Genomic DNA, 17,736 nt, shown 5'->3' with positions numbered 1-17,736 from the left:
CGGGGGGCCTACTCGAAGCTCTTATCCATGGCGCGCGCCGTGTCGCACGGCGCGGCTGGGCTGGGGTGCGGGTAGAGTACCGTGGGCGTCGCAGGCGGGGACGAGGCTGCTAGCGGCGGGAGCCTGACTCGCCACTCTCTCCGCCTTCAGTCTTGCTTTTATTGCTACACACTATCTACGGTTGCCCTCACCCAAAGTGGAACAGCGTCTGCTTCTTGTTCTTGTTGCCCTTTTTCTTGCCGCCTGCCACGTTGCCGCCCACAGAGTCGCCCGCCTCGAACGGCTCGCCCACACCGCTTCCACCACTCCCTCCTCCACCTGCCCCCGCCCACGCGTTGGGCGTGCTGGCGCCGCTGTTGACGTTGCGCACCACCCGCCCGTTATACCCCGGGCTGAAGATTGTCGTCGTCGGCTTGGCTGCAGCCGGAAGAGCCGGGAAGGCGTCTGCGCCCGCCGGGGCCTTGCTCTTGGCAAGCGACGTCGCAGATGCCACGCGAGACGGTCCCGGCGACGCCGCTGCCGACGAAGACGCCCACGGGCTGTTGCTGCCGCTGCCTCCGCCTCCGCCCGTGCGCCGTCCCCCCGATCCCGTAGCTGCCGACAGAGGCGGGAACAGACTGTTGTTGCCCGTCGCGCCCCAGCTGCCCTGCTTGCTGACCGACGACCGTGATGACTGCGCCGTCGAACTCTTCAGCTTGAGCACTCGCGACCCACCGGCCCCCAATGCAGACGCCGCAGTGTTGGCCGGCACGCCGCTAGGACCGGGGAGCGACGGATAATCCTCATTGATGGCCTTCCAATCACTCCAAGCCTTGAGCAGATTGTCGCGCTTGGCAGCAATCTCGAAGATGTCGGCGAGCTCCTTGATCAACTTGCCCAGTTCAGCCGAACTCGTGTCAAACAACGAAAAAAACGTATCGACAAGCTCGGGCGCCGTGATGCCCCCGTTCTTGTACGACGAGATTTTCGAGCGGAACTCTGCCAGCTTCTTCTGATCATTCCGGAGCAAGTTCGATGCTCTCTCCGTAACCGCACTGTGCCGCAGCCTCCTGGCCTGCTCTTGCGGTGTGAGTGTGACGCTGCTTGGGGCTGGCGAAGTAGATTGTCCACTCGCATTGCCGCCAAGTGCAGGGAAGGGGTCAACCGGACGCGGTGCCGTTACCGTCGCGGGTTCCTGTGCTCTGGCAGGCGGTCTGGCGGCGAAGGCCTCGGTAGAGGTGAGCTGTCCGCCAAATGTCCTCGTCGTGACTGACTGTGAACTCTGAATCGCCATCTGTCTCTGATATGCAATCTCGTCTCTGCGCATTGGCTGAGCAGATGACACCGGTAAAGGCTCCGCATTCGGGTCGCGTCCTCTACCACGGCCACGGCCCTCCCGTCTTCCTCCACGATCCGGCTCGTGCGGTGTGCGGTAGTTGAAGCCCGAGATGTCCACACGACGAGCATCGCGTCGAGCGTCCTTGGTGAGTCCATTAGGATGAGCTTCAAGCTGGTGGGCCTTCAGATCCATCTCGGATTCGAATACGACAAACTTCTTCTCCAAACACTCTTGATCCGGGCACACAAAGTGGTCCTTCTTGAAGTGAAGCTCCAGAGCATTGTAATCAACGTAGTACTGTGGCTGCCGACCTCCGCTACGGCGATCGCAAATGTGACATCTCTCGTGCTTGTCGCGGCAATGGGTGTAGAGCTCGTCATCACCGTAGAAGCGCTGACGGCAGAATCCACACTCCGGGTGACCCTTGAAACCGCTCTGGTCTATCGCGCCGGGGTTGTCGTCTCCGTACTTTTCGTGCTTGCGTAGCTCGGCCACAGTAAAAAGCTCATGCTCGTGAGTGAAGACTTTCTTGTTCCTCGTGCAAAGGTCGCTACAAAATTAGCATATCCCCAAACCAAAGAATAAAGTACTCACCACATGACCTTGTGATGTACGCTCTTGGTATGCCTGTGTAGGTCCGGCCAGCCCAAGCACGCAACATCGCAAGTCTCATCCGGACAGTTGTAGCGCAGCAGCAAGACGGTGTCGTCGCAAATCTCTGCCTTCTCGTACTTGATACCCAAATTCGAATCCGTGCTAGCAATATCGGTACTGGCATAATCCTCAAATCGCTTGTTGGCATCGTCGGTGAAGACGACATAATCGGCGCTGGTCTAGAAGCCCGTCAGCAATCGTGGCGCACTCACTCACACTCACGAGTGACTCACCCTGCAGTGCGCGCAAGCCTTGGTCTTGTAGAGCGCTCTCAGTCGCAGCGAACAAATGTGGCAGGTCCGGTGATTGCAAGGTGCCACCGACTGGTGAACGACAGCCGACGCGCAAATGAAGCAGACTTCAGCTTCGACGTCCTCATCGTCGGCGACAGGCAGCTTTCCCTTTGGTACTGTAGGACCACCATCTTCGGTAAGAGTGGCACCAAAGCCTCGGCCAGCTGGAGCAGCTCTGGCGGAACCATCGCCGTCTTGGGCACCGTCGCGCCCGCCACGATTGCCGCGACCTCCTCGTCCTCCGCGACGACCTCCCTTGCCACCTCTGTCGCCTCCCGCACCATCGTTCGCGTTCCTGTTGGCATTCCGGTTGGCGTTCTGATTTCCTCCTCTACCACGTCCCCTGCGCGCAGAGCTGTCGACGGACTGGTCGTTGGCGGACATGACGGACGTCGATTCGGGCTATGCAGCAATTGTCGGCGCAGGCGTTCAAGGGCAGGCGACCCTGCGCGAAGTGAATTGTGTTGTTGTTGAGGCGGCGGCGGGACGTTGGTGGTGCAGGTGAGGGGGAACAATGAATTTTGACGGGGCCAAATATCAAAAGGGCGATGACGCGGGGTGATTCATCTGAGCCCAGCGAGCGCCGGCGCCGATCGCGACCCTTGTCCTACGCGATCCCTCCCGCCGCTTCAATCCAGCTACGTAGATTTAGTTAGTTACATCCTAATCATCTCACACCTCCGCGCTCGCTGCACACTTCCACCCCGCTCCCCGGCTCTGTTTGCGCCGCGCTGTCATTCCTTCATCCCGCGCAGACGCTGCTAGCCCACCATGCGCACGTCAGTCTTGCCGCCCCTCTCTCCCTACCCGACTGACCGTCGCAGCATCCGGCGCAATGCTCTCGAAAAGCTGGCGTCGCTGTCGGCCAAGTCGCCCATGCCTGCGACCGGCCAGTCCGACTTGACCAAACTCTACCGGCTATGCCCCCCTAATGTAGACGGTCGTGGGGCCTCCCGAGTTCCCATGGTGCGCTTCCCCTTCCGGTCCCGGCCGCCCACCCGCTGACTCTACCCAGAGTGTCCCGGAGCTCGAAACCCTCCTTGCTCTCTGCAAAGCCGCCCCCTTCGTCGCCGAAGTTGGTACGGCAGAGCAACTTCTAGGCCAACTCACCCCCTATCTACCAGAATCCCACGCCCAGGCCATAGCCCCGTCGCCTTTCCTCCGCGACCTTGACCCCTCGCCATGGGAGATCCTCACGCGCAGCCTTACCTTTGCCATATTGTCTCTGGGCATCAAGCACTCGGCCCTGAAACGCGCAGCCAGCGAGGCGATCAAGAATTATGTGCAGGAGTGGTCGCAGGACGCTGCGTCTGTGGCTTCGGAGCAGTTGAGAGGGGAAGAAGCGGAGAACACCGACGGAGACATTGGCCGTGTCCTCGCGCTGTCAATGTCCATGATGGGCTTCCTGACCGCTGCGGCCGAGGGCGCCTCTTTTTGGCAGCCCGCTGATATGCTTGAGCTAATCCAAACTCTGCGCGAATCCCTCTCCGAAGGATTCATGGTAGCACTGGAAGCATCCATCTCAAACGTACTTTACGGAAATGCCGCCAAACGAGCTCTGAGAGATTGGCGTCGTTACACTAAGCACTACGCTGCGATTGGACGACCGTTGGGCGCAATGCTCCTCCAGCACGGCTACATGCGCCTCGTAGTCTCCTGCACTGCCGTCGTCGCCGCACCAGCCGATGCTCCTTCAGGAAAGTCCGTGCTGGACAGCCTCCAGCAATCCGAGGAACCGTTAAAGAAACCTCTGGATATGGCCACCGAATCGCTTCTCTCTTGCGTCGCCGGCGTGGCCGAAGACGAGATGGATAGACTCCACGCTGACTCCGAATACGTCAAACGCGTGGGAACCGTCTGGCAGCAACACTTGGCTCACGTAGTAATGGCCGATGCCCTAACCACCTATCTTTGCTGCGCTGTTCTCAGCGAGGAGGTAGCTGACGCCGAGAAACTGCTCGAGTGGCTGGAATCAACCTTGTCCGACGACATCCTTGCTGCCGACGAGAGCCTGGCTTCCACCGTCTTGAAGAGCTTGTCTGTCTTGGGCAAATCGTCTCCTACAACGGCCTCCCACCTTAGCCGCTCCCTGCCTAGGGTCATTGTTCAAGGTGGACTCAAGGAAGGAATATCCGCTGTTGCTGCAGAGTGCCTGGCCAGCGTCCTCATGCTTCTGCCGCAGGATGCCGTGATCACCACCTTGTACAGTCTTGGCAACGTCCTTAGTGGCAGAACAGCCCCGGAGCGGACGGGAACCAACCTTTCCACCCATGCAAACGGTACCGTAAAAGGCGGCTTGCAGACTCAACAAACAGGCGGAAGCATGATCTCCTTAGCTCCTGCTGACGTGGACGAGCCATCCCACGTCTATTCCACGGTCATCCAGACCATCGTAGGAGTCGCTTGCCGCTGCAAGGATCAGAAGATTTCTGAGCTGGCCTTGTCTATGCTCGTTCAGAAGATCGGAAGGGTCAGCATTTCCGTAGACGCAAAGCTTATCACCGAAGTTGCTCTCCTTGGCGCGCACACGGGCGCTGGTGAATTGAGGGCGCTTCTCAAGCTGTACTCGAAGCTCGCAAGGGAGGCCATTGTTCAAGACAACCAGACGCTGCTCGACGCTGTGCGAAAAGGCCGGTCTCATCTGTCAATGGAATTCAAGGTTGGCCAGCCTTCGTTCGATGTCTACTTGCAGTATATGCTCGATGACATCGTCAGCAAGGGCGACGTGCATGGCGCCGAAGCCTCGCAATTGGCTGATGCTGAAGTGGCCGCTCAAGAAATTGCTCAGCTACTGGGACCCCTGGCTATTCTCGCTTCCACCAACGCGGCAGTCTCCAACAGGTATCCCGATGACGAGGCCTTTATCAACTTGCAGCGCGATGCTTGGTTCAACGTAGCCGTGCACGGATTCAGCCTGACGTCGCCGTTGGGCAAGAAGCACTTGAACGAGCTTCGCATCCTGGCGCGGTACAGCCGACCCCTGGTCGCTGAGAGCCGCACGGATTTGCGTGAGAGTGATGTCGAGCTCAACACGGTTCTCAGGCGCGGCAAGAATGCTGAGCACATTGTCGAGCAAAAGCGTCGTCTGATGGAGCTTCTTCCCGCTTGCGAAGGCGACATCAAATCATTGAGCTACCCCGAGGTTATTTTCCTGAACACGGTCCACCTTGTCGAAGGACTTCGTGCGAGCGCTGGAGACTGCACCAAGACGCTGGCGTACTTTCTGGACCCCAAGCTGCGCGGCAAGGAGATGGGTAACTGCATGGTCGCCATTGCCGAAGCAGGTGTCCGTTCATACCTGGCGAAGACGGTTGCAGGTGGATTTGAATCTTTCTCTGCGCCGTATGTTGCTCGGCAGCTCGCGATCATTTTCACGGGCTGTTGTCACAGGATCGCGCAAGCCCAGAGAGTGGCCATACTGTGCGCTGACCTCATCATCAGACAAGTTCCGTCGGCTCTCTGCCAAAGGACATCTTTGTTTGCGCTCCTGGAGCTCCTGACTATGATGTGGGCCGGTTGTCTCGAACGTGACATTGACGAATACATCTGGACTTCCACCTTCAAGTCGCCGCGGGAGGATATTACTCTTGAGCTGTCTGATGACTATGAATTCCGTCGCAGGACTTTGATCCAGCTTCAGAACAGAGCAAGGGTGTGGGTGCTGAGTGTTATGGATATCGCTCCTCTCGACATCAAGGGTTTGCTGCAGACCTACCTGTCCGAGTATGATGACGATGGCGCTTATGGCCATGTTTCTCTTGGAAGGTCTTTTGCTCTGGAGATGGGCTCGGTCATTCCTTCAACGGATCAGCGCTTGGGCGCCATTGACAAGGAACAGGAGTTGAACATCAACACCGCATCGGACTTTATCGCGCAATACACGAACCGCCAAGAGTATCGGTACGTCGAAGCTATTGGTGACCACAACGAAGAATGGTTGCGCTTCGGAAATGGTGCGGATCCTCTCATGCGCAGGAGCGTTGGGAGCGGCCGCAGTATGGAAGATGCCAGGGCAGTTCTCGCAGACATGGAGCAGCGCACTCTTAGCCGCAAACATGTCTCTATCGCCGAGCTTCGCGATGTCCTTCGGAGAGCCGCAGCTCTTCTCTGCCGGAGCCAGAGCGACGAGTGTGCCATTGTCCATCACATTGTCGGTATCCCGTTCGCCGTCTTCAACAAGCAATCAATCAAGCTGGGCATCTCCCTGTGGATGAGCATTATCAAGGAGAACCCACGGATGGAGTCGAGGATTCTCGTCGAGATTGCGGAGAACTTTGAAAAGTCCGTCCGCAAGAGGATGGGCCTGTTCCACGAATCGTTCCGTCACCTCGACCCCTTCTACATCAAGCAGGAATTCGCTCCCTCTGATCGCGCGATGAACCAGAAGCGCCAGCAGCAAGCCTACAACCTGATTGCCCCACACTTCCGCTTACTGCAATTCCTCGAGAGCCACTTTAGCGCCACCCGCCTCGGAAGTCAGCACGTTGAGGGAGTGTACCACCGTCTCATGCACATTACGCTGGCTGCCATGAGCCACACCACCAACCATCCCTTGACCCGAGAGGCTCACTACCACGTTGTGCTTCTCGGCCTGCGCATCCTGCAGTACAGCACCGGCTCAAACTCGGCCGCGCAGTGGAGACTCAAGGACAGGATCCTTTCGGCTGCTCTCGCTTGGTTCAAGTTGAGACCGAGGTGGTCTTACGGTGGCAACCGTTTGCAGATCAAGGCGGAGACTCAACTCCTCATTGACATCCAGACCGCTCTGCAAAACGTCGCTGCAGTCGGCCTCCACGCTCAGGGATCTCGAAAGAGTCTGCAGGGCAAGCAGGAACTGCTTTTGCTGCTGCTTGCCACTGAACACACTCACTTGATGGTGTGGCTCTACCCGCTCAACCAGAACAAGAGGCTCGATTACATGCCTGGCGACACAGGCAAGCAGCCGAGCGATGCCGTCCTGTTTACACACTTGAAGACTGCTTGGTCGGAGCACCCGCATTTGGCTATCCAACTGGCCAATCGATTCAAGTCTCCCAAGATTACCAGCGAAGTCAGGTGGTTGGTAGTCAACTTCCCGGAGAGGGTTATCGACGATCCGGATGCCCTGGAAATCATGCTGGGTCCATCTATTCCCCACGATGTTTCGTGGCAGCTCAAGGTAAGCCATCTCAACATTAGAGAAGAACCAATCTAACAACAACAGTTTTTGATGTACTGGGCTCCGGTCAACCCCATCACTGCCGTCACGTACTTCTTGCCCGCGTACGGCAACCACCCCTTCATCATTCAGTACGCGATGAGAGCTTTGGAGAGCCATTCTGTGGACATCACGTTCTTTTACGTGCCACAGATTGTGCAGACGCTTCGTTACGACGTGCTTGGTTACGTCGAGCGTTATATCATTGAGACGGCCAAGTTTTCGCAGCTCTTTGCTCACCAAATCATCTGGAATATGAAGGCCAACGCGTTCAAGGATGAAGATTCGCAAATTGTAAGTTTCCCAATCGTTTGAGATAACAAAACTAACACCATCTAGCCGGATCCGGTCAAGCCTACGCTGGATGAAGTCATGAACGCCCTCGAGACTAGCTTCAGCCCCGAAGACCGTGAATTCTACGACCGCGAATTCTCTTTCTTCAACGAAGTTACTGGTATTTCCGGAAAGCTCAAGCCGTTTATCAAGAAGAGCAAGCCGGAGAAGAAGCAAAAGATTGAAGAGGAACTTCGCAACATTAAGGTCGAGGTTGGCGTTTACCTGCCCAGTAACCCCGATGGTGTCGTCGTTGGCATCGACCGTAAATCCGGAAAGCCTCTTCAATCTCACGCCAAGGCCCCTTACATGGCAACCTTCAGGATCCGCAAGGAAAAGAACGACATTGGATCTCGGGACGAGCAGATGGAGGAGGTCATGGAAGACGGCGACAAGGAAAACACGTACGAGGTGTGGCAGTCGGCTATTTTCAAGGTCGGAGACGATTGTCGCCAGGACGTTCTCGCCTTACAGATGATCGCGGCCTTCCGCGGAATCTTCAACGACATCGGCCTCGATGTCTTTGTATACCCCTACCGTGTCACGGCCACGGCGCCCGGCTGCGGTGTCATTGACGTGCTGCCGAACTCGATCTCGCGCGACATGCTGGGTCGTGAAGCCGTCAACGGACTGTACGACTACTTCGTCTCCAAGTACGGCGGCGAGGACTCGATCCGCTTCCAAGAAGCGCGCAACAACTTCGTCAAGTCAATGGCGGCGTACAGCATAATCTCGTACCTGCTGCAATTCAAAGACCGACACAACGGCAACATCATGATCGACGACGCGGGCCATATTCTGCACATCGATTTCGGTTTCTGCTTCGACATCGCGCCAGGCGGCATCAAGTTCGAGCGGGCGCCGTTCAAGCTGACGCAGGAGATGGTGGCGGTCATGGGCGGGTCGACGGACTCGCAGCCATACCACTGGTTCGAGGAGCTGTGCATCAAGGCGTTCTTGGCGGCGCGGCAGCACTGCGAGCACCTGGCGCACCTGGTCATTGTGATGCTGGACAGCGGGCTGCCGTGCTTCAAGCCCGAGACGGTGCAGCATTTCCGCGAGCGCTTCGTGCTGGACAAGACGGAGCGCGAGGCGGCTGAGTTCATGCGCTTCTTGATCAAGAAGAGCTATAACAGCTTGTCGACGGGCCAGTACGATCGATTCCAGTTGCTGACGAACGGTATTCCGTATTAGTTGTGGTGCTGTTGTGGTTGTGGGGGTTGGGGAAGAGAAGGGTGTTGGGTGCTGGGGTTCTGTGCGGTTTGTTTAATTGTAGTATAGTTTAATTGTTTTTCTTCTGCTGAACAAGCATGGCTGGTGATGGTGTGAGTTGCGTCGACCTGCATCCTCTGGTCCTGTGGTGTTAACTGTAACTCCGCTCGGTATGATGATGATGATGATGATTTTCTTGGACGGATAATATCGTGGAGGCGCAACGTCAAGTCCCCGTTCTACGCGGCTTGTAGAATCAGGGTGTGTAATAGCTCAGCCAGAGACAGGCGCGTAACAGCACTACGTAAAAAACACAACTGCTCAATTAACTAGTCCCAAATGCATAAAGATGCGAGATGCCGCCTGTTCTTTAAGATTGCTTCGTAGCGAGTACACATATGCCGAGAAGGAGGTCCGAAAGGGGTAGGTTTTAGACCTCACATTCAAGAATGGCCCCGAATATTTTGTCCATCTCTCAACTACATATCAAATAAAATCCACTCTACCTGCAAAGTACTCCTTAGACAGTTATAAACAACAAACCATTACGTTCCATCTAGTAGGCACTATATAGCTATATAAAGATAGAAAGATGCTATACTATATATAAGTATAAACAATATACGAAAATATAAAGTATATATTGATAGTAACCTTAGAGTTATATTCACTATATCTACGACCAACCTACCTAGCCGCTACTCCGTGCCATTACAGTACAAGCCAAGCCAAACCATCCACCCACATAGGTAAGCCTATTACCCCAAACCCGCCAAATCCCACACAGCATACCCAACTCCCCGACCTCCTGTCTCACTCACCCACCCACCCACCCCTGTCTCACTCCCGAACGCCAACGCCCCCGCCCAACCGCCACCGCCACGCGCGCCTTACTGCGTACAAATCCACTTAAACGGCCAACGACGCGTGCCTGCGTGTCTCAGCCATCGCATGCGACGGCGGCTGTGGTTACGCGGCATGACGCGCGGTTTTATGTGGGTGGTACGCACGAGACGAACTGTAAATGGGAAAGGGTGGAGATGGTAGCGAGGTGGTGGTAGAAGTGGTGTAGGAACAAAAATACGTGTGAAGGATATTCACATTCTATTCGTACTTAGGCAGTAATTATTATTATCTATTTTCATCCTTCATAACTGTCTGGCTGCCTGCTCAGTGCGTATCTGCTTGCAATACAAGACAGGCAAGGCGGAGACAGACAGGCACATAGGTACATACAAACGTAAACGTACTGTACGTAGAAGGGTAGTAAACTTGTAGACGCAAACAAACAAACCCCGCATTACTCGCGCGAGGATATACATGTGTGCATGACCTCTTGAAACGACTCAAAGAATCAATCAATCAATCAATCAATTACTCTTCCTCCCACCCCATCGCCCTCTCAGTCTCACTGCTCTCCTTCCTCCTCCACCCCTCCCTCACCTCACGGCCGTATAATCCATCAGGCACAAACACCGAAAAATAGGTAAGAAGCAAAGAAGACGCAAATCGGCGCAAAAAAAGAGACAAAAACAGGAAAAAGAAAAACTTCCATAAAACGCCCTTAATCGCTGTTTAACAAAAAACCCAATCGCTCCATTTTTTTCACTCGCGGGAAAAGCTCAGAAAAAGAAGAAAGAAGAAGGTAACGCACAAACGACGGAAAACAATGAGGAAAGGAAAAAAAGCTCTTGTGCCGAACAGAACTGATCTCAATCACCTCTCCCGCCGCACGTGAGGCATCAATCGCTTTAAGAGGAAAAACCGAGAAAATATGCATCATACTCCGCTTGCCGCTGTGCACACAGAAGCAAGCAAGCCATGCAGTGGTAACTTGGTGTCAGGAGAAATGCATGTGCATCAGCAGCAACGAAAACAACAGCTGCGCGGCCGGTGTACGCGTACGCAGCATTATCGAGGGGTAGCCCATGCGCACTACCGCCAAATGTATATCCGCTCCAGGTAGATATCGTGTTGCGTACGCGTTGATGCCGCGGCCGGATGCGAGGTCCGTTAGTTTGAGTCTAAATGCCGGATCCCCACGTACGTCATGGCGTGGTGCGGATCGCGAGCCGAGCCGTGGTTACGCTTGACCCCTTGCTATTTGTTGTTTGCGGCTGCTGCTGCTGCCGCCGCTGTTTGTTGTTGCCGTATGCTCTTTCGTCGATTTCCAGCGTAAAGGATGGGTGTACGTGTATTTGTGGTCGGGTGAAGACGCAGATCTCGTTTCGCGACAGCGTTATAAGTACGGGAACAAAAAATCGGGCGACTGGGACGTGTAGGAGAAAACTTTCTATGGGTATCATGTCGCATTGCTGAGTGTTGTCGATGCATCAAGCTCACGAGTTGTACCACGGGCTCTCCGGGTACGATTCGAGCAGCAGGAACGTCTCGTACGGCATGCCGCGCGGAATCAACCGCTGGCCCGACGTCGACCGCGGGATCGTGTGCGTCTTTTCCTTCTCGGCGCTCTTGTTGGGGTTAGCGTCGGCCTTTCCGCGCTCCTTGGCCTTTTCCAGCTCCTTTGCCTTTTCGAGCTCCTTCGCCTTCTCGCGCTCCTTCGCGTCTTCCTTTTCCTTGGCTTCTTCACGCTGCTTGGCCTTCTTCAGGTCCTTCTCCGTCTGCTCGACGAGATCGGCCTCGGTGATGTAATAGTCGGGCTCGAAGCTGACTTCTCTCCAGGCGGCGAAGAGCTTGCGCCAGTAGCACGCCTGGGCGGCCGGAGTGAGGTAGCGGTCGCGGAAGGTCTTGACGCTATTGTCGGCGATGCGTTTCGCCTCATCGAGGTGCTCGAGGTAGTACTCCATCTTCCATTGCATGTCCGAGAAGTTGCGCTCGACCTGAATAAAGTTTTGCTCCGGGCCGGACGGGATCAGCAGGTCGTGGAAGTTTTCGGCCCAGTGAAGCTTGTGGATGACGGTGAGCGAGTGGCAGTTCAAAAGGTACTTGAGGCGGCCAGAGTAGGTGTGGCCCTCGGTGTGCACCGGGAACAGGTACTTGCAGTGCTTCGACATGGGAACCAGATTCTTGGGACCCTTCGGGCCATCGTCGCCGCCCCATTTGATCTCTTCAACGTCGGCCCAGGACTTGCCCTTGGACACTTTCAGAAGGTCGGAGCGGACGGCAACCGGACCGGCGGGCGACTTGGCGCCTCTCCAGATGGCGCGCTTGTCCTTTTGATCGAATGGGATCTCATCCTGCTCGATGGCCTTGAGAAGGGCGTTGTACTCGCCGGCGGGACCCTCCCAGCTGTAGAAGCCAAAGTCGGGCATCAACCAGAGGTTCTCGTTCTGCGGCTCGCGAGTCAAGGCCCAGGTCGTGGCCTGCGTCTCGTTGCCGTAGGTCGCAAAGTAGGCGCCATCGTCGACGACAAAAGAAAACTCGACGTTGGGAATGTGGCCGGGATAGGCCGTAATGGCACGCTGGATAGACTGGAGAACGCCGATTGCACGCTGGCGATAGTCGCGTCTGCGGACGCCGCGCGCGCCCAGGATGTAAAGCTACCGGGGACAGACACGTCAGCCAACGCAGCAGGCGATGCGGGGATTCAATTGGGCTTGCTCACCTGGCGGTCATAAATCATAGCCCTCACGATGCCGTCAATCTTCCAGCCAATGTCGAGATCGTCGGGCTTGATGTTGCCGACCTTCTTGCGGTGGGCGACGGAGCGGTTGAGCTCGCTCCACAGCTTGGGGAAGGCGGCATCGCACTGCTCGGGCGAGAGACCATAGTTTTTCGAGTCGCGTTTAGTGTCAAATTCCCAGCCGTCGGCGGGCGAGGACTGCTTGCCGCCGGGGGTGGAGGTGTAGGTGAAGGGCACGGGATCGGCGGCGCGCGACGAGTAGGTGGTGTAGCCGAGCAGCAGGAAAAGTATAAGGGTGACGCCGGCAAGGCCTGCTGCCCTCTGGGAGGAGAGGAGGGGCAACATGGCAAGCTTGGGGGAGAGGGAAAATAGCGAGAGTGGGAGGAGGTCGAGAGAGAGAAGGAAGGTGAGAGGGTTACGGGCGGAGGGCGGCGGCGGACAACGGTATTATTATTTAGGAGGGACAGCAGGCAGACGGGCAGACAACAGCAGCTCCGGAGCCCCCATGGCCGCGCCGGCGACTTGGCCTGAAATTGCCAGCCGTCGACGCTAAGCCCTGCGCTCAAGGATATAATTATCGCGCGCCAACCATTAAAGGAGCACATAGATTACCGACTAAGCTAGCGAGTACGACGGGAATGCCACAGCCCCTGACCAGTGGTGATAGCGTGCCGCCATGGCGCAGGGTCAAAGAGTCCAGAGGTTAGTTTGCCTCTGTCCAATTTCTAGCAGAACCCCTTATCTCAAGACAGAGTCGGTTGCGATTGCGCGTGCGGGTGACGACTTGCTCCAGACTTTTCGACCAACCTGAGGCAGCTGTGGGGGTGCTCGGGCAGATCCTTTGCGAACCTTGGGCTTGGCGCGTTGCATCTGCCTACCACTCGTACGAAGACAGCCATCAGGCCATTGCTTCCATCGTGTCAGACGTGGCTTCATCTGTTCACGACCGTTCCAGTCTCGCAAAGTCGCGCTCGTCCCTACTGTTGTATCGTTCCGTCTAATCTATGACACCCCCGCATTTTCGCACGGCTTGTACCCAAAGCCAAGCCGTCTTGTCTCTCGTCCCTGCAGGCGTCGGCTTACTACTAGCCTCGTACGTGACTACCACCATGACACTCACCAATTGCCGAAGCACTCTTCATCCGAGATTGGTCGTCGTCCCCGCAGGCTCCAAGTTACAATAACACGCCTATATGATTGACCGATCACCCCCGGAGCGAGAAGGCCGAAATCGAAGATCGCACCCACCACGTCAGTTCTTGGCCACTCTTGGATTTGTTTTTGTTTTGCCTCCCCACCTCTAGGAATTCCTGCCCTTTGTGCTCCCCCGTGCCCCCCTTCTCCTCACTTTGCCGTCCGTCGCACAATCGATACCTAGCTTCTTTCGTCCCGGTGGGGCGGTCCCCGATCACTTACTAACTCCCTTCGTGACCCCCCCTCATCTGTCAGCCGACAACACCCACTACTACGTACATCCAACTCGCCAACCCAAGACCAACATCTCAATCAGCAAACTTGGGCTTCTCAGCCCTAAAGATGAGCATAGACCCTACAACCCTTGTCTCAACCATCTTAAAATTCTGCCTTAGCGCATTCTCAAAGTCGTACGCATTGTCTTCTCTATTGTAGAAGAAGCCCCGCCGCAAGTACTGTTCTCGGTAAAATGCCGCAATGTAGCTATCCTTACGCCCTTGCCCAGCATAGTGGCTCCATGAACAACATCGTCAGGCGTCATAACATGCCTCAGCCGCTCAAAGATACGGCACTTTTCGAGCACGGGCGCGCGGGCGCAGTGCAGCAAATAGTACATAGAGACGGAGTCAAAACGGGCTCCATTAAGTTCCAGCGGGTCGAGAATATCCGCACAGACGGTGCGGGCGTCCGGGCGCTGCGACCGCTGCCGCGCCAGTTCCAGCGGCTCGCGTTCAATGCCCATCAGCGTTAGTTGCGTCGTTGGAGGGATCCTCGCGTTGCGCAGGTACAATAGTAGCCCGTCCCGACGCCGATGTCGAGGTGGTTCGCGCCCACGTTGGCTCGAAACTGTGGGAGTAGGTAGCTGCTTATGCTGCAGCCGAAAACCCAGTAGCTGGAGAACCAGAGAACCCAGACATCGTATAGGGCAAGGTACCAGGCAGGGTAGTACGTTGCTGAGTGAGACTGGTCGTGTGTGGGACCGTTTGTGGGGGTGGTGTCTCTCATTTTGGACTTGGGATTGGAGGCGCTCAGGCTGGGGCTGGCTGCTGACGCGGGGCTTTGAAAAAAAGATTGGTGTCGCTGGAAGTGTACTCTATAGACACACTTTCCTTCCTACTTCTACGGCTTCTTATATCCACAGTACGTTCAAAAGGTAACGAAAGATCCCGCTCATGGCTTGAAGAACATCCCGAAGCTCATCAGTTCAGCTACCGAAGAGTTAAGCTCGTGGCGCATCTGGGAGAGAAGAAACAAGAAATTAACCATCATGAGCTTGACGGTGGCTAAAGGCCGCATTGGTGTGGGCAAATAATGTAACGACTCTGGCACGTCTGGTCGTCACGCCCAGCGACCCTTGCGTCGGGTTCCCGTCCCCAACCCAGGATCCGCGCCACATTTTGTCATCACACGCAAAAGGAAATGATGGCAGGTGGCGTGGCAGGAAGCAATAATATGCAGGATGCTTTCTCAGCGCGCCGGGGGCGGAGAAGTGGAACCCTGACTCGAACCTCATTCATCACATAAATCACATAAGCTTACCCCGCAGCCGTTGACGTGATAACGAGACCGTAAGTGGGGAGGTAGCCAAGTACAAACACCCGCAACAAAATCTCACCAAGCACAACCGCAACATGGCGCAACAACTGACGCTTTTCGACCTGCCCAGCAAGGGTCGCAACGCCGCATGGTCGTATAACCCATGGAAGAGTAAGTGAGCCGCGCTCCGCCCCGCCCCGCAGCAATCTGGAACCAACAGCCGACTCACCAACCCGCCCCCAGCGCGCCTGGCGCTTAATTACAAAAACGTCGACTACAAGACCGAATGGCTTGAATATCCAGACGTAGCGCCGACGCTCAAGGCGACGGGCCTGGCGCCCAACCCCGGCGACGACGACACGCCCTACACGATCCCCGCGGTGCGCTTGCCGTCGGGCGAGGTCATCATGGACAGCGCCAAAATTGCCCCCAAGCTCGAGGAGCTGTACCCGGAGCCGTCGCTGCACCTGGACTCGGGCTATAGCGAGAAGCTGGCCCAGATCTTCCCCGAGGCCGTGGGCGCGCTGCGCTTCGTCCTGATCCCCCGTGTCCCTGGCTCGCTCCTGAACGAGCGCAGCGCCGAGTACTTCTATCGCACCCGCAAGGAGAACTTTGGTGTTCCTTTGGATGTGCTCGAGAAGGAGAGGGGTGGGGAGCAGGCGTGGGAGAAGGCGAAGGCACCACTGGAGAAGGTCGCCGCGATGCTGAAGGAGAATGACGGACCGTTCTTCTTGGGCGAGCAGGGTGAGAAGCTTACGGAAGTTGAGTTGTGCGTGTGCTGATGAAATATAGTTTGCTATGCCGACTTTGTCGTCGTCTCCGTCTTGCAATTCTGCAAGCGTATCGGCCAGGATTTATATGATCGCATCGTGGCTATTGACAAGGCTTATGACGACATCTACAAGGCTTCTGCCAAGTGGCTTGAGCGTGATGACCACTAGACGTGCGTAGAAGGGCTCTCGTAGAGATTGCCAGATTTGATATCTGGGAAGGTGGCTTACTGCTGTAGATAGACGACTGACGCAGAAATGAATAAAATGGTATGTCCAATCATTGTACAAAATGTGCAATATACGCTGCTTATACCGGATTGTACCTTATCCGATCCATGCTTACTTTCTTAGATCCTCTTCAACACAAATACCACATTGTCTCACTCTGCAAAGTTTGTAATGACCACACAACGCTTCTACCTAACTTCCTCCATCATGTTACACAAACCAACCAATTCACCCACGAAGCGCAAACCAACGAAACCACTACCACTACAAACCCTTCTCTCTCTCTCTCTCCCATCCACCCAACTCACGACCTATAGCGTCGCCCACTCCCTCCGAATAGGCTCCAACTCACCCTTCCCATAAAACCGCTCGATGATATCTGCCTGCTCGGCCAGCATGACGCGGTCCGTCTGCGTACCGATCTTGGCCAAGTCGCGCCAGCGCGCAAAGTCCGCCTCATTGCGCTTATCGCCGTGGGCGGCGATGGGGTTGGTCCAGTGGCCTGCTGTGCGTTAGCACGAGACACTCTTTTCCCGAACTCAACTCTTTGAAAAGGACTTTCTTGAAAGGGGAAGTTGGTGGAAAGGAGTGTAGCACGCACCCTTGGAGAACGCAATCAAAGTCGTGATGCGGCTCTGCGGGATATCGTAGACCCAGGAACAGACGGTCCCGGTCTCCTCGAGCCAGTTGCACTGCCACAGCTCGCCCGGACGGATGCACTGGTAGGAGCAGGTCTGGAAGTTGCGGCGGCCAGCCATGGGGCCGCCGTGGATGGCGTAGACGATGCGGTCCTGTTTTCGTAGAGGTTAGTATCAGTGACAACGTCAAGACATAAGGACGTACAGTAGTGATAAGGGTGTGTGTACGTACCTCGCACTGAATCCACATTTCATAGCGCCATTTCTCGGGCTCACGGTCCTGGTCGTCGGCCGTGTGCTTGATGTTGTAGTCGTAGATGAGGTGCACGTCCTGCAGGTCTTTGGCGAAGTGAGCGCGCGTTTCTGCGTCCATATTGTGCTTTTCAATCAAGCCGTACGAACTGAACCAATTGTAGAGATAGACAGGTCGTAGGTATAAACCAAACAGTAAGTCTCACTAACAAGTGCGATTGAGTTTGGATGCGTGTAATGATTGTCGGTAGAATGTATTGTTTAACTCGTACTGTGCGCTCCCACTCCGCAGTATATATATCCAAAAGATTCTGTGCCACACATCACCACACGCCACACGGCGTAACAGTGCCGCTCATCTCGCCTTTATCACCTGTCCCGGTGTTGATTTTCTGTGTCTCTAATGCAGAGGGTTGGGGGCGAGATCTACCTGGGGAAGGGTGTTTTTCCGAAAGACCCGAGGCCCGAGATGCCCGGGGTGTGCCGAGGTGAGCAATGTCACGGTATATCCGGATGGTGGGCAAT

At 55.8% G+C, this 17,736-nt stretch overlaps 6 protein-coding genes across 6 annotated transcripts; 2 read left to right on the top strand and 4 right to left on the bottom strand.

The window, feature by feature from the left end:
- Positions 1-180: 180 nt before the first annotated feature.
- K452DRAFT_318525 (uncharacterized protein) lies at positions 181-2,771 on the bottom strand. Its single transcript, XM_033544165.1, has 3 exons — positions 2,206-2,771; positions 1,913-2,151; positions 181-1,868 (listed from the first exon to the last, which is right to left on the bottom strand). Exons 1-3 carry the CDS (start codon positions 2,647-2,649, stop codon positions 188-190), a joined length of 2,364 nt encoding a protein of 787 aa, XP_033397957.1. The 5' UTR covers positions 2,650-2,771; the 3' UTR covers positions 181-187.
- Positions 2,772-2,936: 165 nt separating this feature from the next.
- Positions 2,937-9,300, top strand: K452DRAFT_250163 (uncharacterized protein). Its single transcript, XM_033538167.1, has 5 exons — positions 2,937-3,044; positions 3,090-3,231; positions 3,281-7,423; positions 7,469-7,756; positions 7,802-9,300. Exons 1-5 carry the CDS (start codon positions 3,037-3,039, stop codon positions 8,987-8,989), a joined length of 5,769 nt encoding a protein of 1,922 aa, XP_033397956.1. The 5' UTR covers positions 2,937-3,036; the 3' UTR covers positions 8,990-9,300.
- Positions 9,301-11,346: 2,046 nt separating this feature from the next.
- On the bottom strand, positions 11,347-12,935 carry K452DRAFT_308612 (uncharacterized protein; the record flags this gene model as incomplete). The annotated part of the gene is made up of 2 exons (XM_033543169.1): positions 11,347-12,507; positions 12,573-12,935. The coding sequence occupies 2 exons, from the start codon at positions 12,933-12,935 to the stop codon at positions 11,347-11,349; spliced, it is 1,524 nt and encodes a 507-aa protein (XP_033397955.1).
- Positions 12,936-13,909: 974 nt separating this feature from the next.
- Positions 13,910-14,789, bottom strand: K452DRAFT_351152 (uncharacterized protein; the record flags this gene model as incomplete). Its single annotated transcript, XM_033545697.1, has 3 exons — positions 13,910-14,239; positions 14,278-14,554; positions 14,632-14,789. 3 exons carry the CDS (start codon positions 14,787-14,789, stop codon positions 14,093-14,095), a joined length of 582 nt encoding a protein of 193 aa, XP_033397954.1. The 3' UTR covers positions 13,910-14,092.
- A 564-nt stretch (positions 14,790-15,353) lies between these two features.
- K452DRAFT_271090 (uncharacterized protein) lies at positions 15,354-16,316 on the top strand. The gene is made up of 3 exons (XM_033539017.1): positions 15,354-15,491; positions 15,564-16,064; positions 16,113-16,316. Exons 1-3 carry the CDS (start codon positions 15,416-15,418, stop codon positions 16,259-16,261), a joined length of 726 nt encoding a protein of 241 aa, XP_033397953.1. The 5' UTR covers positions 15,354-15,415; the 3' UTR covers positions 16,262-16,316.
- A 316-nt stretch (positions 16,317-16,632) lies between these two features.
- K452DRAFT_271087 (uncharacterized protein) lies at positions 16,633-17,459 on the bottom strand (the record flags this gene model as incomplete). The annotated part of the gene is made up of 3 exons (XM_033539016.1): positions 17,192-17,459; positions 16,923-17,112; positions 16,633-16,826 (listed from the first exon to the last, which is right to left on the bottom strand). The coding sequence occupies exons 1-3, from the start codon at positions 17,330-17,332 to the stop codon at positions 16,633-16,635; spliced, it is 525 nt and encodes a 174-aa protein (XP_033397952.1). The 5' UTR covers positions 17,333-17,459.
- Positions 17,460-17,736: the final 277 nt, after the last annotated feature.

The sequence above is a fragment of the Aplosporella prunicola genome, assembly GCF_010093885.1.
Source record: "Aplosporella prunicola CBS 121167 unplaced genomic scaffold K452scaffold_12, whole genome shotgun sequence".
Taxonomy (NCBI): domain Eukaryota; kingdom Fungi; phylum Ascomycota; class Dothideomycetes; order Botryosphaeriales; family Aplosporellaceae; genus Aplosporella; species Aplosporella prunicola.
This window is presented reverse-complemented; position numbering and strand designations above follow the sequence as displayed.